The sequence below is a fragment of the Halichoerus grypus genome, chromosome X (genome assembly GCF_964656455.1).
Source record: "Halichoerus grypus chromosome X, mHalGry1.hap1.1, whole genome shotgun sequence".
Classification (NCBI taxonomy): domain Eukaryota; kingdom Metazoa; phylum Chordata; class Mammalia; order Carnivora; family Phocidae; genus Halichoerus; species Halichoerus grypus.
The window spans coordinates 57,181,616-57,200,481 of NC_135727.1; the positions used below are offsets into that span (position 1 = coordinate 57,181,616).

At 37.5% G+C, this 18,866-nt stretch overlaps 1 protein-coding gene and 1 long non-coding RNA gene across 4 annotated transcripts in view; one reads left to right on the forward strand and one right to left on the reverse strand.

Moving 5' to 3' along the window:
- Positions 1-17,826, reverse strand: part of LOC118531652 (uncharacterized) — a 77,791-nt gene extending 59,965 nt beyond the window's left edge. Inside the window, exons 1-2 of the long non-coding RNA XR_004915311.2 lie at positions 17,699-17,826; positions 17,060-17,188 (exon numbers count right to left, since the gene is read on the reverse strand). This is a non-coding gene — a long non-coding RNA (uncharacterized LOC118531652). The remainder of the gene's footprint in view (positions 1-17,059; positions 17,189-17,698) is intronic.
- CHM (CHM Rab escort protein) overlaps positions 17,754-18,866 on the forward strand; it is a 206,934-nt gene continuing 205,821 nt past the window's right edge. For all 3 annotated transcript variants that reach the window (XM_078064860.1, XM_078064861.1, XM_078064862.1), the window contains exon 1: positions 17,754-17,873. In XM_078064860.1, the coding sequence (XP_077920986.1) occupies positions 17,825-17,873 (49 nt within the window). In that variant the 5' untranslated portion in view covers positions 17,754-17,824. The remainder of the gene's footprint in view (positions 17,874-18,866) is intronic.

Here is an 18,866-nt window from a genome sequence, read left to right on the forward strand (position 1 = left end):
TTTCAAAGAACCAGTTCCTGGTTCATTGATCTGTTCTAATGTATTTTAGTGTTTATATCATTTATTTTGCTCTAATCTTTATGATTTCCTTTATTCTGCTGGTTTTAGGTTTTGTTGTTCTTTTTCTAGCTTCTTTTTTTTTTTTTTCTAGCTTCTTTACACATAAGGTTAGGTTGTTTATTTGAGATTTTTCTTGCTTCTTGAGGCATGTCTATATTACTAAAAACATCCCTCTTAGAACACTTTTGTTGCATCCTAAAGGTTTTAGACCATTATGTTTTCATTTTCATTGGTTTTCATGGATTTTTTAATTCTTTTATTTCCTCATTGATCCATTCATTGTTCAGTAGTGTGTTATTTAACCATCATGTATTTGTGGTCTTTCCAGATTTTTTCTTGTGGTTGATTTATTGTTTCATAGGATTGTGGTAAGAAAAGGTGCATGGTATGACTTTGGTCTTCTTGAATTTGTTTAGGCTTTTTAAATTTTATTTTTAAGTAATCACTACACCCCATGTGGGGCTTGAACTTAGAACCCTGAGATCAGGAGTTGCATGCTCAACCAATTGAGCTATCCAGGCACTCCCACTGAGGCTTGTTTTATGGGCTAATATGTGATCTATTGTAGAGAATGTTCTGTGTGTACTTGAAATGAATATGTATTTTGTTTTAGGATGGAAGGTTCTGAATATATTTGTTAAATCTATCTGGTCTACTGTGTCATTCAAAGCCATTATTCTTGTTGATTTTCTGTTTAGGTGATTTGTCCATTGATGTAAGTGGGGTGTTGAAGTCCCCTACTATTACTGCATTATTAGTCATTATATCCAATACATTTGTTATTAACTTTTTATATATTTGAGTGCTTACATGTTGGGTGCATAAATATTTACAATTATTATATCTTCTTGTTGGATTGTCTCCTTTATTATTATATAATGTCCTTGTTTGCTTCTTGTTGTAATCTCTGTTTTGAAGTCTATTTTGTCCAATATAAGTGTTCCCACTCCAGATTTGTTTTGACATTCATTGAGTATATATGTTTCTCCATCTCCTCCGTTTCAAAATGCAGGTCTCTTTAGGTCTAAAATGAGTCTTTTGTAGGCAGCATATAGATGGGTTTTATTTTTTCATCCATTCTGTCACCCTATGTCTTTTGATTTGAGTGTTCAGTCCATTTACGTTCAAAGTAATTATTGATTGATGTGTATTTATTGCCATTTTATCACTTCTTTTGTGGGTGTTTCTGAAGATTTTCTTTGATCCTTTCTTCTCTTTCTCTCTTTCATGGTTTGCTGGTCTTCTTTAGTGATATATTTGGATTTCTTTCTCTTTATTATTTGCATATTTATTAGTTATTTTTGATTTGTGGTGACCATTAGGTTTGTATATGACATCTTCTGCATATAGCAGTCTATATTCATTTGATGGTCATTTAAGTTTGAACCCATTCTTACTCCTCACTTCCCCACAGTTTAGGTATATGGTGTCATATTTTACAACCTTTTCTTTGTGAGTTCCTTGACTGACTTTTTATAGAAATATTCATTTTTATGGCTTTTATGTTTTCTACCTTTGTACTGTCACTTTTGGTCTTTCCTTTCCATTCAAAGTGTCCCCCTACTATTTCTGCAGGGCTGGTTTACTGTCATGAACTCATTTTTTGTTTGTCTGAGAAACTCTTTATTTCTCATTATATTCTGAATGATAGCCTTGCTGGATAGTGTATTGAGTGCAGATTTTTCCCATTTAGTACTTTGAATAAATCATTCCACTCCCTCCTGGCTTGGAAAGTTTCTGCTGAAAAATCCACTGATAGCCTTATGAGGTTTCCCTGTATGTTATTATCTTCCTCTGTCTTACTCCTTTTAAAATTTTTTCTTTGGTGCGCCTGGGTGGCTCAGTTGGTTAAACGTCTGCCTTTGGCTCAGGTCATGATCCCAGGATCCTGGGATTGAGCCCCATGTCAGGCTCCCTGCTCAGCTGGGAGCCTGCTTCTCCCTCTCCCTCTGCCTCTGCCCCTCCCCAAGTTCATGCTTGCTCTCTCTCTCTTGCTCACTCTCTCTCTCAAATAAATAAATAAAATCTTTAATTTTTTTTCTTTATGAGTATATTTTGTCAATTTAATTACAATATATCTTGGTGTGGATCTGCTTTTGTTGAATTTGTTGTAGGTTCTCTGTGCTTCCTGGATCTGGAATATCTGTTTCATTCACCAGATTAGGGAAGTTTTTACCTATTATTGCTTCAAATAAATTTAATGTCCCCTTTTCTCTCTCTTTTTCTTTTGAGACTCCTATAACATGAATATTATTATGTTTGATGGAGTCACTCAGTTCCCTAAGTCTATTCTCATTTTACATAATTCTTTTTTCTCTCTTTTGTTCAGCTTGATTACTTTCCATTACTCTGTCTTCTAGGTCATTAATACATTCCTCTTCTTCTTCCAGACTGTTTATTCATTCCATCAAGTATACTTCTTATTTCATTTATTGAGCCCTTTATCTCTGCTATGTTATTCTTTATCACTGTGTTAAAGGCCTCACTGATGCTTTCCACTTTTTTCTCATATTCAGTTAGTATCTATGATCATTATTTTAAATTGTCTCTCTGGCATGTTACTTATATCTGTTTCACTTAGGTCTCTGGTTGTGCACTTGTCCTGTTCTTTCATTTGGGACAAATTCCTTGGTCTTCTCATTTTGTCTAAGTCTCTGTGCCTGCTTCTCTGTGTTAGGAAAGTCAGCTATGTCTCCTGTTCTTGAGGGTAATGGCCTTATGGAGAAGAGGTCCTATAGTGCCCTGCTGTGTAGTGTCCCCTCTTCCCCAGGTCCTGCTGCACCAGGAGTATCTCCATTGTGTGCTGCATGCACACTGCTGGCTGATTTATCCTTCAGGCTAGTCATCTGCAGAGGCTCTCTTTGATTATTATGGGCAGTGTTGGATCTCTGGCCTAAATATGGTAAATTTTAACTAGGTGTGCTATGGTCTGCTTATGAAATGAGAGCAGTTGTCACTGCTGCTGGAACCAAGGCCCTGCAAATCTCCTGAGTCAGGAGATGACATGTGGGCAGATGTTTGGGTTTGTTTTCTGGGGAAGGAGGCCTGCCATGCTGGGACTGAGGCAAGGGTGACTGAGAAGGGGAGTTCCACTAGAGTGTGGGAGGTAGGGCTTGGTGTAAGCAAGTTAGGTGGTAAGGGTCTGCTCTGTGATGGTTCCCACAGGTGGTCCTCTGCTTATGCCAAGAGGCAGGGGAGGCAAATGACACTTGCCAGTTCCTTTGTTCCCAGAGGGGTCTCTCCATGAATGCTGCCTCTCTGGGACATGATCTGAGATGAGCAACTAACCTCTCTACTGTGTGACCCAGGTACCCTTTTGATTGCTGTTTCCATACTGTACATCCATGGGCTGTTTGCCCTGCCTTCTCTCCAAGAGTAGCCCCAATGCCCTCCAGGCTGTATCTGAGCCAAACCTGCTGACTTTTAGAACTTCAGGTTTTAAGCCTCACTGGTTGCAAGAACTCATAAAATTCAGCCCCTCTTGCTTTCCAAGAAAATTGGTATGGGAATTCATTTTCTCCATGCACTCCCCTGTGTGCTAGTCTTTCTCCAGCCCTTCTCAACTCTGGCTCCCTCTCCACTACAGTGGCCATGATCAGTTTCTCTCTCAAACTACATCTGTGCACTTCCTACCTTCTTTGATGTGGACTTTCTCTACCTTTAGTTATGGAGTTTTTCCTGTTAGTCTTCAGGTCAATTTCTGGGGTATTTAGGATGATTTGATAGTTGTCTAGTTGTATTTATGGGACGACATGAGCCTAGTGTCCTCCTATTCCACTGTTATCTTCCCCTCTAACAAATGCTCTTTTTGCTTGAGCTAGTCTGAGTTGCAATTCTGTCACTCACTTGCAATTAAAATAGTCTCCAATAACACAGGGCTTAAAACGAAGAAGATATATCTTCCAATTTCAGAGATCTGTAAAGTTTGCATGAAGCAGATGGCAGCTTAGAGGGATTCTGAAGGAAATGTGTGATTTTACAGCAAAGATAGGAAAAACAAATGCTTTTCAGTGAGAGGTAACAATTTTAAGAAGGACATGGAGATATAAAATGCCCAGGGAAGAGTGAATTGACCAGTTTTGCTGAACCAGAATATAGGTAGTGTAGAGGTAGTGGTAGATAATGCTAGGAAAATTAGATTAGGGCTTGATTTGACTAAAACATTTGGGATGGGGTGGGGCATAGGTTTCTTGGATGTAGCAGTATCAGTTCTCTCCATGAGACAGCATGATGGAAATACCGACTTTTATTATCTCACAGTTTCTAAGATTCAGGAATTCATAAGCAGCTTGGCTGAGTGGTTCTGTTTTGGAGTCTCTCATAAGGTTGCAGTCAGGATGGTAGCTGAGGCTATAGTCATCTGAGGCTTAACTGGAGATGGAAGATCCACTTCCAAGATGGCTCAGTCACTCACATGGCTGCTGGCAAGAGGTCTTGGTTCCTTGCCGCATGTGTGCAAAAGCTATTACCACATACACCTCTCCAAAGAGTTGTTGGAATTCCTCATGAACTGACAACTGGCTTTTCCCAGAGTGAGTAATTCTAGATAGATTAAGGTGGAAATTGCAACGTCTTAAATGACCTGTCTTCTAAAGTCACACTCCATCATTTCCACAAAATCCTAATTGTACACAGGTCAGCTGATTTTACAGAGGGACTGCACAAGGGCATGACTGCCAGGATGTGAGGCCTACTGATACCCTTTTAGAGGCTGGCTGGCTGCCAAAGTTTTGATTTTCCTATCTTGATGAAAACTTGTAATTTGTATATTACTGCAGGGTAATTAGGACTGAAACTGAGGTTTCACCATTAATGCAGTTAATTTCATGTGTTTTGATAGTTATATAAAATTTCTCAGACTCCATATGATACTATGCTTATATTGGGACCACTATATGGAGGTTTTGAATGCTGGGCTGATTTGTTTTATTTTCAACCATTTCATGATGTCATATTAATATGTTAATATATTTTCAACCATTTCATGATGTCATATTAATATGTTAATACATCACTTAGAACTCTAAATTTAATATTAAAAAATACAGAAACCAATATTGCAGTCATAGAGATTCCTAACCATGAATAAATGGGCAAAAAAGAATTGAAATATGCTTCCCCAGAGGTATTCAAAATAGAATAGCTTTTTCCAGTTGCCTGGGACGTTTTGGCTATGAACTGGGCTGAAGGCAAAGGATAGACAGATCATTTCTTAAAATCTGTTTTCATCGTATGATTTCTCAATCACTATTTGGATTTGAATTAGTATTTCTAGTATTTGAATAGTGCTAATAAAAACCTCTTTCAGCTGTAATTTTCAGGTGGAGAAATAGTTTACAAAAAATTGTCTGTAATTGCTTCTTATTTTGTAGGGCCTGTGTGCTAATATGCTCTTGGCTACATGGACATTTTAAAATATTTAAATATTTAAAATCAAACTTTTTTTTTAACATATAATGTATTATTTGTTTCAGAGGTACAGGTCTGTGATTCAACAGTCTTACACAATTCACAGTGCTCACCATAGCACATACCCTCCCCAATGTCTATCACCCAGCTACCCCATCCCTTCCACTCCCCACCACCCCAGCAACCCTCAGTTTGTTTCCTGAGATTAAGAATTCCTCATATCAGTGAGGTCATATGATACATTATATGTTAAAAAAAAAAGAAGAAGAAGAAGATAGTAGGAGGGGAAAAATGAAGGGGGGGAAATCGGAGGGGGAGACGAACCATGAGAGACTACGGACTGAAAAAAAAACTGAGGGTTCTAAAGGGGACGGGGGTGGGGGGATGGGTAAGCCTGGTGATGGGTATTAAAGAGGGCACGTTCTGCATGGAGCACTGGGTGTTATACACAAACAATGAATCATGGAACACTACATCAAAAACTAATGATGTAATGTATGGTGATTAACATAACATAATAACAAAAAAAAAATCAAATCAAACTTTTTGGTCTCAACATTAATCCAGGCTACCTAAAGAAAACGGGGTATTATTGTAAGGATACACTCCTTACACTGTACACTGGAGTTTACAGGAATTGAAGGATAAAAAACAAAACACAACTGATCTTCATGGGACAGAGATCACAACTCTTCTCACAAGAGCAGGAACTTGCTCTTGCTCTAATGGTGCCTGTACTCCTCTCTCTAGATCTCCTCTACTCTCCTTTCTCTCTACCAGTTGACTTCCTCTGGTACTTATCTTGACTATGTCCATACAAAAGACGGGTGCCTCACATAATGGCTGCTTCAACCCACTTTACATCAAGACAAATCAGTATTTTGTTTCAGATTTTGTTATACTGCATCTTCTGTGTCATTTATTTAGAATTTTCTGAAAAGGGAATCTGATTGGCTCAGGTTACCTTTTTAACACCGGCCTAAATATTTTAGGCATAAATATTTGCAAGCCATGGTTTCTCTTGGGTCAGCTTTATTCTTTGTCCTCCAATCAACTATGGCTGGAGGCTTGAAGTCATGTGGCATTTAAAACATGACTGCTGCCTTTTGGCAGGTGTGTAGGAGGGGGAGCCTCCATGAGAAAGTACAGTTGCAGTGGTAGACATTAGTACTACAAAAATACAGAGACAATTCCTGCTTTTTAGTAGGCATTCCTCGCCACACCTCCATTTTGTACCTTTATAGAATACAAAATATAGTTCAAATGACCTCATTATAGTCAATCTTGTCATAAAGTTAGTCCAAACATGAAATGACTTTCAATTCCTAATGTTTTGAGTCATACATTGACTTAATAAAACATTATCCTTGAGGATTTGAATAAATAAAAGCTCTGAACCTTAGGTTATTCAACCATTTCCTGATAAAGACTAATTAATTGAAAATGCTTTTGCATTGAAATACAACATGAATGCATTATAGTAAGAACTGTACTAATAAAATACAAATAATAGGAGAGGCTATAAGTATAAATTATAGGATATTTGAAAATTTTACTATGAATAGCCATGTTAAAAATTCTGATGTGAGGGTGCCTGGGTGGCTCAGTCAGTTAAGCATCTGCCTTCGGCTCAGGTCATGATCCCAGGGTCCTGGGATCAAGTCCCGCATCAGGCTCCCTCCTCCGTGGAAAGCCTGCTTCTCCCTCTGCCTCCGCCCCTCTCTCTCTCTGTCTCTCTTGAATAAATAAATAAAATCTTAAAAAAATTTTTTGATGTGAGGTTTTGTCAGCAAATTTGGGGGGAATAGTGCACCCTCTGAGATTAAATATATCTTTATTTTATTTTTTTAAGTAGCCTCCATACCCAATGTGGAGCCCAAAATGGGGCTTGAACTCACGACCCTGAAATCACGACCTGAGCTGAGATCAAGAGTCAGATACTTAACTAACTGAACCACCCAGGTGCCCCTAAATATATCTTTACATTAAGAACTTTTTTCTTATCAAAAATGAAAAAATCAAATATAATTAAAATGTGAAATCATCCCATATTGCAGATTTCCATGTGGTTGTCTGAATTTTTTACTTTGTGCAACCATACAGAAAATTTACTATGCTCAAACTTTGGGGATAATAAAACAAATTAATTTATTGGATGATGAAATGCAAATGAATAGTGTTTACACTTAATCTTTTCAATATGTGTACTTGAATATGGTTAGACAATTCTAATTAACTGGATGTTAGTATAATAAAATATAGGGAAACTTTGCAATCAGGCCATTGAATATTCAGTTAAATTATATTGGTATGCACTTCTATTTGCTTCTAATGCCAAGGATCCATTGGTAAGATAAATGCCCATTTTGTGGTCTGTTATGCAGAAAATGTTTAATACAGTATTTGATTTACTCTGTTTAATCTTCTCTATTGAATGTGCTTATCCATCCATGCAAAATTCGGTATGCTGCTTTCTATTACTATGACATTACAATTAAACAGCTAAAAGAACAGCAAGACTATCTATAAACATTCATGAAATTCCCACAAAATTATTCATAGATTTTTGTTTTGTTTTGCAAGGACTATGAAAAAATACAAATGTGTTCTGAATATTTCTGTATTGACTAAGCTGACAGACACAATAGTTAGTACAAATCATTATTTCGTTACTAAAACTAGTACTTAAAACATATTTCTAATATAGTGGAAATAATTGTTGTCATGACATTGATTATATTTTAAAGGTAAAAATGAACATGAATTCAACCTGAATTTTATATAACAGAAAATGGTATGATGGGATAATATTTGTATATATTTGAAATGGAAAAGTCCAAGTTGACTTCAAGTGGGTATACTGTAAAACTCCTTAAAGAGTATGCATGTTCACAAAAGTGCTACTTTGGGTAGTTTCAGGTTATTCTCCAGTAAACTCGATTTTCTCCATTTCCAGCTATGTTTTACCGTTCAGAATACTTGTGCTCATGACTTTTTATTACCACTACCACCACAGCTTTAGAGACAGAAAAATTTTAATTCAAAGTAAGCTCCACCCCCAAATTACTAGAACTCATGCAGCAATTCAGTAATGTGGCAGGATACAAAATCAATGCACAGAAGTCAGTTGCTTTCTTATACACTAACAACTCAACTGTAGAAAGAGAAATTAGAGAAATGATTCCATTTACAATAGCACCAAAAACCATAAGATACCTTGGAATAAACCTAACCAAAGAGGTAAAGGATCTATACTCTAGGAACTATAGAACACTCATGAAAGAAATTGAAGAAGACAAAAAAGATGGAAAAACATTCCATGCTCATGGATCGGAAGAATAAACATTGTTAAAATGTCTATGCTACCCAGAGCAATCTATACCTTCAATGCCATCCTGATCAAAATTCCAATGACATTTTTCAAAGTGCTGGAACAAACAATCCTAAAACTTGTATGGAATCAGAAAAGACCCAGAATTGCCAAGGAAATGTTGAAAAAGAAAAACAAAGCTGGGGGCATCACGTTGCCCGATTTCAAGCTATATTACAAAGCTGTGATCACCAAGACAGCATGGTACTAGCAGAGAAACAGACATATAGACCAATGGAACAGAATAGAGAACCCAGATATGGACCCTCAACTCTACAGTCAAATAATCTTTGACAAAGCAGGAAAAAACATGCAATGGAAAAAAGACAGTCTCTTCATTAAATGGTGCTGGGAAAATTGGACAGCCACATGCAGAAGAATGAAACTCAAGCATTCTCTAACACCATACACAAAGATAAACTCAAAATGGATGAAAGACCTCAATGTGAGACAGGAATCCATCAAAATCCTAGAGGAGAACACAGGCAGTAACCTCTTTGACATCGGCCATGGCAACTTCTTTCAAGATACATCTCCAAAAGCTAGTGAAACAAAAGCAAAAATGAACTTTTGGGACTTCATCAAGATAAAAAGCTTCTGCACAGCAAAGGAAACAGTCAACAAAACAAAGAGGCAACCCACAGAATGGGAGAAGATATTTGCAAATGACACTACAGATAAAGGGCTGGTATCCAAGATCTATAAAGAACTCTTCAAACTCAACACCCAAAAAACAAATAATCAAGTCAAAAAATGGGCAGAAGATATGAAAAGACACTTCTCTGAAGAAGACATACAAATGGCTAACAGACACATGAAAAAATGTTCATATTCATTAGCCATCAGGCAAATTCAAATCAAAACCACATTGAGGTACCACCTTACACCAGTTAGAATAGCAAAAATGGAAAGGGAAAGAAACAACAAATGTTGGAGAGGTTATGGAGAAAGGGGAACCCTCTTACACGTTGGTGGGAATGCAAGTTGGTACGGCCACTTTGGAAAACAGTGTGGAGGTGCCTCAAAAAATTAAAAATAGAGCTACCTTATGCCCCAGCAATTGCACTACTGGGTATTTACCCCAAAGACACAGATGTAGTGAAAAGAAGGGCCACATGCACCCCAATGTTCATAGCAGCAATGTCTGCAATAGCCAAACTGTGGAAAGAGCCAAGATGCCCTTCAACAGATGAATGGATAAAGAAGATGTGGTCCATATATACAATGGACTATTACTCAGCCATCTGGAGGAGATTATGCTAAGTGAAATAAGTCAAGCAGAGAAAGTCAATTATCATATCACTTATTTGTGGAACATAAGGATTAGCATGGAGGACATTAGGAGAAGGAAGGGAAAAATGAAGGGGGGGAGTCAGAGGGAGAGATGAACCATGAGAGACTATGGACTCTGAGAAACAAACAGGGTTTTAGAGGAGGGTGGGGATTGGTTAGCCCGGGGATGGGTATTAAGGAGGGCACGTACTGCATGGAGCACTGGGTGTTATATGAAAACAATGGATCGTGGATCACCACATCAAAAAGTAATGATGTATGGTGACTAATATAACATAATAAAATTTAAAAAAAAAGAAAGAACATTTAGAAATTGTGAAACTATTAAAAAAAACAAAGTAAGCTCAAACATTAGTTCTGTATTTAAAAAAATTTTTCTTTTGTAAGTCTGGAACTTGTATTAAGGAGTTAGTAATTTACTTTTTAACTGTTATTGCTTGTTTTTCATGGTGTTAAGAGATATACATTCATATAGACATAACTATTTTCTAAGAAGCTCTTTTAAACCTACAGAACTCAAGGTATTGATGGCTTATCTGGCACTCTTACTTTATACAAGAAGATCAGTGTCTGGTACGTTTGGTTGTTTACAGTATGGTAAGAATGAGATTCCATGGTAGCGAATTCAATTTGTGTGTGTGCGTGTGTGTGCGTGTGTGCACGTGTGCGTGCGCATGCATGCATATGTGTATAAAATTATGTGTCTCCTGGATCATAATCTATACTAGTAACAGTGACATCTGGAAAGACTATGTAATAGTTCTGCTCCATCTGACCCCATTACCACTCCTAGAAAATTTTTTGCTGTGTCCTAATGATGATGGAGCAAAAACATCATCTATGAAAACACAAGAAATTTCATTCTGAGTCAGGCCAATAGTCCAGGCTAGTGTTTCCCAGACTATGTTCTGTGCTTTAAAAGTTATTGTGTTGGGGCACCTGGGTGGCTCAGTCGGTTAAACTTCTAAATCTTGATTTCAGCTCAGGTCATGATCTCATGGTCATGAGATAGAGCCCCGAGTCCGGCTCCCTGCTCAGTGCGGAGTCTGCTTCAGATTCTTTCTCCCTCTGCCCCTCCCTGCTTGTGTGCGTGCTCTCTCTCTCTCTCTCAAATAAATAAATAAATATGCCACTTTAAAAAGTTATTGTGTCAACTATACTCAAATAAAAAACATTTTTAAAAGTTTATTATGAAATCCTGATAGTTCACATATTTATTATAAAAGATCTGAAGAGTCCTCCAGTAAAGAAACCATTTGACTTTAACTGCTCACTAAATGTATTTGATCATGAAACCTGTATTAACATCCTACAGAATTACTTTTCCCAAGAACCCACTTTAGGAAAAAGGCTGACCATGGAACTGAAAAGGGTTTCATAGGGGATTGTGACAGATCTCCACTCCTTCAGCATTCAAGAAATATTTATTACGCTCTTCCTCAATTATAGGCATTCTTCTAGATGCTTAGGAGTCAGTGAACAAAGACCCCTACCCTTATACTACTAACTTTTACAATCCTTGAATTTAGATAAGCCTTTTTTTTTTTTTTAAAGATTTTTATTTATTTATTTGACAGAGAAAGAGAGAGCACAAGTAGGCAGAGTGGCAGGCAGAGGGAGAGGGAGAAGCAGGCTCTCTGCTGAGCAGGGAGCCAGACGTGGGGCTCGATCCCAGGACCCCAGGATCATGACCTGAGCCGAAGGCAGCCACTTAACTGACTGAGCCACCCAGGCGCCCTAGATAAGCCTTTCTTAAATATGTTTGTATATTCAATTCCTAAGCCATTATGGAGGGAGATAATTTATATATTATTTAAGAATAAATTATGTATTCTATAATACTGCATGACAAAATAACTATTAACATGAAAAATTATTTTTTGGTCACATGAATTTAAAACCCAAAAGTCAGAAAAAAATATTGAAATGATCAATATGGTATCAATCATTTCAACGAAGAATAAAAAAATTCACTAGTCTACAGGATAAATTTCAAATGAAAAAATGCTAAATAACCAAATATATGCATTTAAAATGTTGACAGATACTGCCAAATTGCCATTCAAAGAAATTATATCAGGAGGCACTTGGCTGGCTCAGTCAGTAGAGTATGTGACTCTTGATCTTGGGGGTTGTGATTTGAGCCCTGCGTTGGGTGTAGAGATTACTTAAAAATAAAGTCTTTTTTTTTTTTTTTAAAGAAAGAAATTGTATCCATTTCCACTTCCATTAGCAGTGTATGAGTGAGACTGCTCCCCCAGAACTTTACCAATACTTTACCAATGAAAAATAATTTCATTTTGCCAATCTGATGGGTGAAAGTTGTTTATCTCCCATATGCTCCCAATGACTGCTGCTGCTGCTACTCCTACTTACTACTACTAATATTCGAGTGCTTACTACCAGTCAAATATAGTGTTAAGTACTTTATTTACCCCTCATAACCACCATGGAGGGTAAGTAATATTATTGTCACTTTACCTATGAGGAAACAGATTCAGAGAGGTTAAGTAACTTATCTGAGGCCATTCAATTGGTAAGTGATGCAAGTGGGACTCCAATCTAGGAAGTCTGGCCAAGAATCTAAACTCATAACCATTATCCTATAGTGCATAAGTAAAGGATGTTCATTGCAGTACCATTTGTAGTAGCAAAAGACTAGAAAAGAACTAAATATCCATCAATAGAGGAATACTAAATAAATCATGGTCTATTCATATAATGGAATTATAGGAAAGTATTAAAAATGAGGTGTCTCTATACGTTCTAAGAACACAAGATCTCCTAAATATAATAAGTAAAAAAATACAGGTGTAAGGTGAGGAATAATGTTTATAGCATGCTACCATTTGTGTCAAAAAAGAAACAAAGGGATTACTGCTTCCCTTACACACACACACACACACATACACACACACACACATGCATATACATACACAATCTCTAGCAGGATTCACAAGAAATGGATAATATCTCTGGGGAGGACAACCTGGGGGCGGGGCTAGGAGGGTATGGAGACTTCTTAGTCTTACGAGTCTTTGTATGATCTTTTGCTAGTTGGATTGTTTATTAACCACATGTGTATTGTTCAATTATAAACACAAAACCAGCTGATCAAATAAGTTTACTGGGCAATCAACTCATTTTATTCTCATTTAAAATAGTACTCATGTGTGGTTTCCTGAAGACTTCCTGTACCTTATTATTTACCCATTCATTCAATAGATTTAAAAAATCATTTATTTTTGACAAATAAAAATTGTATATATTTAAGGTGTACAATGTAATGTTTTGATATATATGATATGAAATGATTAGCACAATCAAACTGATTAACATATCCATCACCTCCCATAGTTACCTTTTTTTGTGGTAAGAACACTTGAAATCTATAATCTTAATAAATTTCAAGTATACATTTTTGACTATAGTCACCATGCTGTACATAAGTCTCCAGAACTTATTCATGTTACAACAGAAATTTTGTACCCTTTGATCAATATGTTCCCTTTTCCTCTACCCCCAGTCTCTCTCTGGTAACCATCATTCTACTCTCTGTTACTATGAGTTTGACTTAAAAATACATATTTTTCAGATTCCACATATAAATGAGATCATGCGGTATTTGTCTTTCTGTGTCTGGCTTATTTCACTTCAGCATAATGTTCTCTAGATTCATCCATGTCATTACATGTGGCAGAATTTCTTTCTTTTTAAGGGCTGAATAGTATTCCTTTATATAAGGAATATATATATATGGATATATATATCATTCATCTGTTGATGAACACTTAAGTTGTTCCCATATCTTGGCTACTGTGAATAATGTTGCAATGAACATGGGAGTGCAGATATCTCTTTGAGATAGTATTTTATTTGCTTTGGATATATACACAGAAGTGGGATTTCAGCAGATATTTTTGAGTGCCTATTATGTGCTAGGCACTGAATGATGTATTAGAAATATAATGGTGAACAATATAGGCATAGTCCTTGCCTTTGTGTAACTTACATCCTAGGAGGATAACAGATATGAAATAAGAAATTGCATAAGCAATTTGATATTTCCAATCATGAAAAGTTCAACAAAGGAGGAGTATAGGAGACTTAAGGCAGACTGAGGACTAGATGAAGACTCGCCAGAGAAAGTGATGTTTTGAATGAACTGCAAAATGAGTAGGATTAAAGTAGAAGAAAGGGAGAAGGACAAAAGTGCACATCAGGCACATGGAAGAACATGAATGAAGGCCCTGAAGCAGGAAGGAGCATGGGGTATCAGACAAAATGGAGAGACAATATGGCTGGAGCTTAGAAAGACAAGGGTGAGAGGTATATGAGCCTAGAAAGTTCAGCCGGGACTTTTAGACCATGTTTAAAATTTTGGAGTGTATTTTCAGAGCAATGGGAAATCATGCAAGTTTTAGGGAGGGGAGGACATAATTAGATTTGAAATTTTTAAAAAGATTTTATTCTTAAGTAATCTCTACATTCAATGCAAGGCTTGAACTCACAACCCTGAGACCAGGAGTCACATGCTCCACCAACTGAGCCAGCCAGGCACCCCTATATTTGAATTTTTAAAAGTTTACCTGCAGTGTAGACAGTGGACTGAAGGGAAGCAAGCATAAATGAGGGGTCCAGCTGGGACCTATTGTAGTAGTCCAGGTAAGAGATAATGAGGGCAGTCCAGATTGTGAGGTGGATATGTTTCCAATATAACTTTGAGATAGATCTGGCAAGATTTGCTGATGAAATTGGGTTAAGAGTGAAAGAGAATGATATATCAAGGATGATTCTTAAGGTTTTTGACTTGAGTAACTGATTAGAAGGTGGTACCGTTTCTAAGGTAGGGAACACTGGATGAAGAGGTTTGGGAATGGGGCTGAAATGTTCAGGAGTTTGGTACTGGACATGTTCAGAAGAGATGTTGAGTAAGGGCTTGGATATCTGGATCTGGAGCTCAAAGGAAAGCCCAGGGATAGAGACCATTAAATAACTGGTTTGTAAAAAAAGATGACACATCAGATCCCACAGTTAAGTAAGCTTCTGAATACAAGGTAAATGTTCAGGGAATCATGGTTTTTCAACTCAGGAAACCATTAAGTACAAAATTAGGATCTCAGTGATTTAACAGGGTAAGTCAATTTGTATCGCTCATCTCATTGTACTGTGACTTATCCAAATAAAATATTTCAGTTCTCAAAAACAGATGTCCTTAGAATAATAGAATAGACAGCAATTAAGCTGCTTTGCTTCATGCTATTTTAATGACATTATCAACCCCTATATTCATCTTTACTTTGCAGAAGATCTATACAAATACATGTGACAGAAAAGGTATTTTGAGCATTTTCTCCATGCAGAGGCTTTAATTTTTTCTAACGTAATCATATTTTTCATGCTCAGAGAGGGTGTGATAGAGGACAGCTAAAACACAGGGTGGCAATTTTATCTTTCTGAGGGTCCTGCTTTCTAGCTTCAGAATAAAAGGGATTTCCTATTTGGGGCAAAACATATTGGAAAATTAGCACGACAGAGTAATATTACTTGTTTATTTCGTTTTATACCCCACTAGATGTAAACTTCATGAAGTCAGGGGTTTTTGTCTGTTTTACTCATTGCTGTAATTCCAGCATCTAAATCAGTGCCTTGCACATGGTAGGTATTCAATAAATATTTAAGGAAAATTGAATGAAATAATAAGTTGTGTCTTCACATTGTGTCTATTTGTTAGAAAATTTCTGAGTCCATAGAAAGTTAGATATACTCATACTGAAAAAGATATATATATATACACACACATATACACATATCGCCAAAGTAAGATGGAGATACCTTAATTTATCATGTTTTTAACCACCCATCCATAGCTTCTGTTAGAGGAGATTTTGAAGTTCCCTGTGTTTACTTTGGGAAACCTATTAATTTTCATTTCCACTGGTGGTATTAAGAGTCTCATAGATAAGATCTATTTCACTTCTGATAGTACTCAAAACTTTCTTTTCATATCAAGGCAAATGGCAGAGTGATTTACTGAACAATACATTACATTTCTCAGAGGAGTATCTTACACAAAATATTCATCAGAGGACCATATCACAAGAGAATTGTTCAATACATCCAGATAGTCCATAAAAGAAATTAATGAAACATGTAAAATATTGCTAAAGATTATGGCAAAATGCAGCAAAACAAAACAAAACCCAAACCCAGTAAAATACAATTTTAAAGAATTTTCATGGAACCTTAGCAAAGTAACAAACATGTATTGAGCATCTTCAATATATAAGACACATGATAGTTGTGGGCAGATATAAAGATGAAGACTTAGTCCCTGTATTCATAGTACTTACCATCTATTAGGGGAGTCAGAACTAAACTCAGTTCAGCAAACACTGACTGGCATTCCTATTAAGCTACAGGCTCATATTAGATGCAGGGGGTAAAAAGATAAGTAAGGCCCGGTCCCTGTCATAGAGGGACTTAAAATTTAGGTTGTTATATATCTGGGTGTATATTTTTGTATGTGTGGGGCTGTGTTAACTGTATAGGAACCAACATAATGCAAATAATTGCAGTGCAATATGGGAGGCTATGACAGGGTGTTAGCACTACATAGGGAAATTTAACCCAATATAGGGAGGAGATAAAAGGAGGAGGTGGTAGAACCTGAACTGAATATTAAGGATATGTTAGCTGGAGTATGGGAATATCATTCCATGCTAAAGGAAAAACAGTGTGACTGGAAAACCACAAACAGTTCAGCGGACAGGTGGTGTAAGGGAAGGTCAACTACTGGCACTTTCTCTTTTGGAATTATTTCTCTCCTCAATTATTTTGAAACTCTTGTAAAATAACGAAAATAACTACAATGAACCCTAAAGCCCCTCATCAAATACAATCACTTTAATATAAAGGCCATTTTACCTTGATCATTTCTGCAGCAGTTTATCAGAAGAATCTTGTATGGACTCCTTGTATACGTATAAAAAACCAGATTCAGAACCAATAAACGCTTATCAAGCAACTACTATGCTTTTATATCTTTTTTCCCTCCTGTAAAGCAAAGCCAATTTTGTAAAAATATACTGCCGGGTGGCTGCGTGGACTAACTAGAACAAATACAGACGCAATTTAGGTTTCGTTGTGGCGAAACTAAGGCGAGAGGTTTTTCATGGGTTTTCATTGGGGAGATATGGAGACGAAAAAGATACGGGATATAGTTTGAAAGAATTGGTGCGAAAAATTATGCCTCGGGGGGCCAAAACGAAAGTGCACACACACAGGGGGAAACAAGTTACCAGGCTGGAATGAAAATTTCCTTTGTTCACAGACCAATCCCCTTTCAGTTTCATTCCGCCCTTCATCTATCCCAACAATTCTTGCTTCATCATTGTCAAGGGGCACCCAGGTTTTCCCATTCATCCTAGCTAGCAGAGCAAAAATCTCCAACTCATTACTACCCCAAACCTCCAGGCTAAACGCGCTACTGCACTCAGCCTGGAAAATAAACTGAGCTTTTAACATTCGCGTAAACATTTAAAATAAAATGCTGTAGCCGCCTACCTGGACCGGCCACCAAGAACTACAATATCCAGAATGCACTGTTTTTCCTTCCACCTTCTACCAGGGCAACGCCTGACTAGATCTCATTTCCACAAACAATAGTCACATGACACGTTTCCTTTCAAGATGGCGGATAATCTCCCTTCGGAGTTTGATGTGATCGTAATAGGGACGGGTATGTGTGGCTCTGGTACTCCCCGAACAAAGTGTAGGAAATCTATCTCGTTCCTACCTTCTCTGTCAGTGGTGAGGGTTGGCGAGAAATGCCGGGGGTTGAGGATGGGAGGGAGGACGGGAAGGAAGTGAGGTAGTGTGGAGTCAGCGCGGGACTTGGCAGTTCCAGGGAGGGGCTTGGACCCACGGTACTTAGCGCCATTTGAGTAGGGGTCGATCTGGTCGATGCCGATCGCTGAGGTTGGTTGCTGCGGGTGATTCTGTAATTTCCTTAGAGGGAGGTGGGTTTGTAGTGTCATGAGAACGGAGGGTCGGGATTTTATCGAAGGAAACGCCTTTGGCATGACATGATTCCCTCCTTGTTGATTTCAAGGTGATATTCCCCATCATTGTCTCGCCCTTTCTTAGGAATTTTTCATATATTTATGTAGTCCTAGGGTGTAGTGCAGCTCGGATACAGTTTAGTCCTCAGGTTTTCGAGAAAGGTGCTCAGTTGTTGCCCGTGTGCGTATTAATTTACTAGGACAAGGACACGGATTCTTTTCTATTGTGTTGACAAACCTAGGGAATTGTGTTTTGTTGAGTTAGCCATTCCTGCTTTATGATGCTGAAAGATAGCGTTTTGCTTTCTATCACCCACCTATCAACTCACAACTAAATGAGCTGAGAAGCTTCTGTGAATTCCATTTCAGGTGTGGGACCTTATCTTCCCCTCGTTTACCCATCATTTATTCTCCGTGTTTTGGGTGGAGTCAGAAAAATCCCCTGCAATTTCTAGTTGACAAATTCAACGTACAACACGTGGCAGAAGACATTTGGCAGCAGTTGGTATTTTGTTTTTAATAGTGTAAAGGGCGGATTTTAGATGGCGTGAAGTAGGTTGTTGAGAGGGCTTTTCTCCTGTTTGCAGAATGTGGTAGGTCGGAGAAGCTCTGGTGGATGAGAACCTGTCCATTGTGTTAACGAATGGAGTTTGTTGTCTTCTCAAACAGTG